General features: G+C 31.4%; 1 protein-coding gene across 2 annotated transcripts; it reads left to right on the top strand.

Annotated features, from left to right (window-relative positions):
- The first annotated feature begins 428 nt into the window (after positions 1-428).
- On the top strand, positions 429-6,016 carry LOC145333539 (uncharacterized). 2 transcript variants are annotated; one of them, XM_080178701.1, is made up of 8 exons: positions 439-982; positions 1,392-1,456; positions 2,264-2,321; positions 2,640-2,741; positions 3,038-3,082; positions 3,665-3,790; positions 5,080-5,172; positions 5,813-6,016. In XM_080178701.1, exons 1-8 carry the CDS (start codon positions 932-934, stop codon positions 5,927-5,929), a joined length of 657 nt encoding a protein of 218 aa, XP_080034827.1. In that variant the 5' UTR covers positions 439-931; the 3' UTR covers positions 5,930-6,016. The 2 variants fall into 2 exon arrangements, with proteins under 2 accessions (XP_080034828.1, XP_080034827.1); XM_080178702.1 differs by lacking the exon at positions 3,038-3,082 and having other exon boundaries at positions 429-982.
- Positions 6,017-6,547: the final 531 nt, after the last annotated feature.

Here is a 6,547-nt window from a genome sequence, read left to right as displayed (position 1 = left end):
ATCGATAGGACAATTCTAACCTATTTAAATTGACGAAAAGAGCTATCTCTCTGTGGCGGACGGACGGAAGGACCGACCCTAATTATAGAAAAGCTTCGCTTTTAAAAATTATGCATTTAAAATTGAAGGAAAAAAAAGAAATTTGTGTGTTTGTTAACAATTTTTATGAATTAAATAATACCCCAACAAGATTTTACGACAGTTAAAATATAAAAAGATAAAACAAACTCAGAATTTTGAAAATTAATAATCTTTAATGAGGTTTAAAAATAAACTTCATAAATTTCTTAATAAAATATATTTAAATTTTTGGTTCCAAGAAAATAACTTTACACACAAAAAGTACGTTTTGCTGTATCTATTTTTGGACAACCCTAGAATCATAACAAATGTATTTTATTATTACCGTACATTATCATATATAATAGTTAAGTGGTTTACCTCTTAGTTGTAGAAGGTGAAAGGTGTGTATGAGAAGTTTTTTCTATTTTATTTAATTTATATTTTATTGTTAAGTGATTAATTTGAGTTTTTTATATGTACTCTTTAACCCTTAAAAAGTTCGCCCCATTTCTGCACTTTAATTGGGCGGGAGGGGGGGATTTACGCCTCTTCCCTATTATCTCCGCTTGAAATTGAAATTTTGTGCATATACCCCATTTTGTAAAGAATTTATTAAGTCATATATCGCTTGCTTAATCCTTTTATTTAACAACTTTATTTTTAGGTCCATTCCTACTTTAAACTTTGAAACAGATGTAATTATTGTTTTTAAGAAAATATTTATTTTATGTACAATATCTATTAGAAATCTCTAAATATTTATATCTGTACTTTGCAGCTTTTAATAATAGATTCGTTTAAATAAAATCTTTTTTTAAAGTTAATCTGCTATTTAAATGTCAATTGAGCTTTCTTTATTTTATTTAGGATGAGGTCGTTCTTGCTATGTTTGGCGTTTGCCTGTTTAGCATCTGCATATGTAAGTTTTGTTTATTTGTAAATTCTCATGTGTGAGACAACTCTATAATTCGAAATATTCATTTTTCTGACTGCACGTCTGTTTGTTTAAAGCATTTTTGGGAAAACTTTAACTAGGGTTTTTGGTTTAGTATATGTTTAGCATTGGAGATTTTTGACCTTTTTCAGATTAATAATCTTTTATATATTTATATTTGATGTTGGTTTTTTGTTATTTTGCTACTTATGGATGCTGTCTACCTTGACAAATGTATATAGTACATAGCTTTGTTGTTGGAATTTATCCAAAAAAAGTAGTTAAGATTTTATCATATTTTAAAAGTTTGAGCTTCGCTACATATTGATGTCTTCATGGATATCTCGACTATCTCATTATGGCTGGTTATATTTCTTATTTCTTTTAATTTAAGGACGATGAAGGTGAATATCCAGACTTGGAGATTGAAGATGATGATTATGATGCCCCTTTTGCCAGGTAAAAACTTTAAATAAAAAAAATTAGCTTTAGCACCTTTTTGCGTTTCTTGTTCTGGAATGTTCTAGAATTCCTTTATTGTTGGGGGGTGGGGGGGGGGGGGGGAGTGGTACATTTAAGCTAAAACAAGAGAATGTTAAAGATCTCTTTTGCTCATTGATTTGGTAAATAATAAAGGGGGGGGGGGGGGGTTTAATGCAACCATCTCGTAATCATTGTAACTATCTCGTAATCAATGTATAAATGGCACTTAGAATTCGAATTTTGATATGAAATTTTGCATGAGTAATCCTTGATAGGTCTTTTTTCCCTAAATCGAACAAAAAGTTGAAAAAGTAACTGCTAACGGCTCAGTCATTTTAGGGCAAATCGGTCCTAAATTACGTAGGAATATACTTTTTGAAACATATTTTTGCTTTAAATCGTGTGGAATGATACAAAAAAAAAGCCTGTTTTAGATTTCTAGTACCAGCAACTACCGGCTAGAACCGTTTGAAAACTTTTTGGAGCGGAAAAGAGTATTATATGGAGAGGTTTCGTGATGGATTTCCCTTGAAAATACCCAAAAATGGCTAAACGGCTGAGCCGCAAGCAGTTAGCCGCTACTTTTCCAACTTTTTGTTCGATTTAGGAAAAATAGACCTACCAAGGATTACTCGTGCAAAATTTCAGATCAGATGGTTGCATTAACCTCCCCCCCCCCCTTTCTATTCCTTTCCTCTCCTTAGTATAATGTTTGTAAATTAAAGAGGGTGAAAGGGGTTAGTGTATTGTAACGCTGAAGCAAATTTTCAATATTTTTTTTAGAGCCGCAGCCGCAATTTCCAGTACAGACAAGCTGAAGGAAAAGGACGTCATTATCAAGGTAAAATTATTTTTAGTTTCAGAATAGGAAGTTAAAATTGCTTTGTATCTTATTATAGACAGCTTTCTGCGGATAACTAAATGAAAAAAAGATTAAAACTAGTTATGTGAGCCCTAATTGTCGATGGTCCGGGGCAACAAAATTGGCATTATAAAACTTCATTTGTATATTCGTAGGAAAATATAATACGATATATGATTTTTCATTATTCCAGCTGATAATACTGATTTTGATGCTAACCTAAAAATATATAATAAAATAATTTCAATTCCCCTTTTAAAAACCAGACTCTAAAATATTTTTATTTTTATATTTCAGGAGAAGGAGAGATACCCTCCCCCACCCCCGCCTGGACTTTATCCCTTCCCTCCTCCCCCTCCAGGCTACAATGGTCCTCTACCCCCATTCCCATATGATGAGGTATTAATAATATTTAGATCTGTTAAGTGCATAAGACAGCTTTCCTCGGAAATTAAAATGAGAATTATAAGATTTGCACCAGTTTAGGTAGACTACGAAGGGCTGAAGGTCCGGTTTAACAAAACTGGAATGATTTTTATTAATAATCTTGGAAAATTATATGAAATACGATGCTATAAGTGATATTTAGTATGGCTTAAGTTTTACAGGATACTTTTTGAAAACTGATAAGAAATTTCTGCAATAAATATAAATAAGGAACTAAATCTCTAAAATGGTTGGTGTCTTTTATTTAGGAGGATGAATATGTACTCCCACCTCTTTATGATGTAGAGGATAAGGTCAGTCTTTATGATATTTCACCTCCAGAGTTAACTGCTGTACATCTGGATACCTGTGGCTCCACGAAAATATTTTGTCTTCAGTTGTTCTACCTAGTTTGGTCTCTTTTATTTGGCCATATTTTTTAAAAATCTAATTATAATATGCTAGTGGTTATGCTCTGAATGGGAACAATGGGCTGTTCATTAGAATAGTATCTAAAGTTTTATTATAACGGTATCTCAAGCGTTGGCTGAACGACTTTGGAGACTTAAATAAATTTGGATTTTTTGGCTGATTAAGTTTAGTGTTAAAACGTTTAAATCACTAATATTTATCTACAGAAGTGGTAAGTTTGTGTATCATCATTTGGAATATATATAAATTTATCTGCCATTGTCTTATCCCTTTAAATCTATTGGTTATGCTGGATGTTTAAAATGGATTTAACCAACCTTAATAAATATTAGACTTTCTTGAAATGCTGAAATTAATTAAAAGCTGCTGCTTTTCAATCCCAAAAGCCTTAAACGCTTTAAATTGGTGAATTTTAATATGTAAAGATCTGAAAAAATTTTCAAATTTTATTTTTATTATTTCAGGATGAAGATGACCACTATGCCGCGGATGCCGCTCCTCCTCCCCGCCGTCCTGGAGGTCGTCCTCCATACCCCTTCCCCTTCCCACCTCCACCACCACCACCATGCCCTAACAGATGCAATGTTGATGTAAGTTTTTTTTTGTAATATTTTTGCTACATTAGGTATTTTGTTTGTATTAAATTTGTTTAGGTTATAACATTTGGCATTTGTTTGATTAACAATCTCTTATTTGAACCAATAGGAATAGAGCAAGAATAAAATAACCACATTAATAAGTATGCTTATTTTATTAGGGCAATTGTTATGAATTTATAATGATAAATTTTGTCGCTTTAAATGTATCATATGCGAGTTAATTATAAACCAAAATCTTTGTCTGCTTCACATTTAATTTTGAGTAGGACTAATTATTGTATGTCCATCTATAATTATGAATGTATTATTCTAGCTCTTCAATAAGTGTACTGCAAGAATTATTGTCTGTCCATCTATAATAATAAATGTATTATTTTAGCTGTACTACAATAAGTGTACCTGCATGAACACTGCCATGTATATAGATTATTGTGTGTCCTTCTAGTATAATAAATGTATTATTTTAGCTGTACAAGAAGTGTACCTGTCCTGCCATGTATACAGATTAATGTGTGTCCATCTAGTATAATAAATGTATTATTTTAGCTGTACAAGAAGTGTACCTGTAAGAACCCTGCCATGTATACAGATTATTGTGTGTCCATCTAGTATAATAAATGTATTATTTTAGCTGTACAAAAAGTGTACCTTCATGAACCCTGCCATGTATACAGATTGTGTGTCCATCTAGTATAATAAATGTATTATTTTAGCTGTACAAGTGTACCTGTAAGAACCCTGCCATGTATACAGATTATTGTGTGTCCGTCTAGTATAATAAATGTATATTTTAGCTGTACAAGAAGTGTACCTGCAAGAACCCTGCCATGTATACAGATTACTTTGTGTTCATCTAGAATAATAAATGTATTATTTTAGTTGTACAAGTGTACCTGTAAGAACCCTGCCATGTATACAGATTATTGTGTGTTCATCTAGTATAATAAATGTATTATTTTAGCTGTACAAGAAGTGTACCTGTAAGAACCCTGCCATGTATACAGATTATTGTGTTCATCTAGTATAATGTATTATTTTAGCTGTACAAGAAGTGTACCTGTCCTGCCATGTATACAGATTGTGTGTTCATCTAGTATAATAAATGTATTATTTTAGCTGTACAAGAAGTGTACCTGTAAGAACCCTGCCATGTATACAGATTATTGTGTGTCCATCTATTATAATAAATGTATTATTTTAGCTGTAAAGTGTACCTGCATGAACCCTGCTATGTATACAGATTATTGTGTGTCCATCTAGTATAATAATGTATTATTTAGCTGTACAAGAAGTGTACCTGTAAGAACCCTGCCATGTATACAGATGATGGACGTGGTAACTGCAATGTTGGTGCATCCAAGCTAGACCTTAGAGTGAGTATTTGTAGTAGCGTTGCTATTCATTAATTTACTCTACCTGCACTTGTCGGTTCTTAAACTATGTGGGAAATTTTACGTTCTCAGATAAAGGTCAAAATAAAAAGATGAAATATTTTGCAATAAAAAAAACAACTGCATCCAGTATCTATAATTTATATAGTACATCGATTATTCAGTCTTTTAAATTTTCAATAATTAAATTTATTTCTACGTTGTATTCCAATCTGATCTTTGGGAGCATAGAAACTCTTCACTCCCTTTTTTTATAAACATGTTTAATATCAGACTGCGTTATTCGAAGTCTTTACCTGCGGTCCATTAACTCTGCATGTCTACCCCGTATCTGTTATTAACAATCTTAAGTAAAATGCTTGTAAACGTAATACCTTGTTATATAAAAAATTTTTTGTCAAAGGTTAAAAAGCAATGTTTCAAATTAACGTAATTATTAGTTGTTACACTTAAATTTTCCTAAACTGTTTTAGGAATCATAATGCAAAGTTTGAAATCTATAGGATGATTTAACATGTCTAAATTAATGAACTGCCCCAGAAAGGCGAAACTATCCTAATTTTAGAAAAGCTTTGCTTTTAAAAATCCAATTTTTTAAATCTAATATTTTTCAATTTTTCAGGTGTGGTGCTATGTTGATGATACAGATGGTAAGCCAGAGAAGTTATGTCCTGATGCTCTACCTAGCAAATCCAAGCCTGGATACTTCTGGTCCAGAATTGCCTGCATCACTGGTTGATTAGTTACCTGGATCTTTAAGCCTATATTACTGTGATATTACTTAATAATTTTATGATTTTACCTTGAATATAATATGGTACTAATATTTATTTGTTATTTCAAAGTATTCCGTGATGTCTTGATTAAGTATCTGTTGCATTCTTTTCCGGTGCAGGAACCGTACGAGATATTAATTATAGCTTTATCCTTGTCTAAAGATTTGCTAAATATCTTTAAAAATCTAAATGATAATAATATGCGAATTGTAGAAGAGAAATCTTGTCTTTCCTTTTCCTGCTTAAATGTTTCTTATTTTTCTCTACAATAGGAGTGGAAAGTATTTTTATTTTAGCCAGCTTTGATTATCCCTTTTTAAAATCTATTTCTAATCCAAAAATCACTTAATTTGCTACTCTTAAAAGCTTAAATCTTGATTGTTTATTCCATTCAATAAAAAGATTAAATATTCCAAAGGTTACATTATTCTTCCGTTATTCTCCAGGGAAAAATTGAGCGGTGGATCCTTAAAAAAATAAGATTTTTATTCGCGTGTTTTAGGTATCTCTGCTGTATTAAAGATAGCTGCTACAAATAATTAGCTTTTTTATACAGATTTTGACAACCTTAGTTTGTTATA

The sequence above is a fragment of the Acartia tonsa genome, chromosome 12, assembly GCF_053477335.1.
Source record: "Acartia tonsa isolate MP-2025a chromosome 12, ASM5347733v1, whole genome shotgun sequence".
In the NCBI taxonomy this organism is placed as follows: Eukaryota; Metazoa; Arthropoda; class Copepoda; order Calanoida; family Acartiidae; genus Acartia; species Acartia tonsa.
The sequence above is the reverse complement of the archived record's forward strand: the minus strand, read 5'-3'. Positions and strand labels throughout refer to the sequence as shown.

Bases quoted from the DNA above. Each gene is read 5' to 3' on its own strand.
- LOC145333539 (XM_080178701.1), top strand. From the start codon at position 932: ATGAGGTCGTTCTTGCTATGTTTGGCGTTTGCCTGTTTAGCATCTGCA. The intron at 2,322-2,639 runs GTAAAATTATTT...TTTATATTTCAG, and splicing joins AAAAGGACGTCATTATCAAG to GAGAAGGAGAGATACCCTCC. The intron at 5,173-5,812 runs GTGAGTATTTGT...TCAATTTTTCAG, and splicing joins CATCCAAGCTAGACCTTAGA to GTGTGGTGCTATGTTGATGA.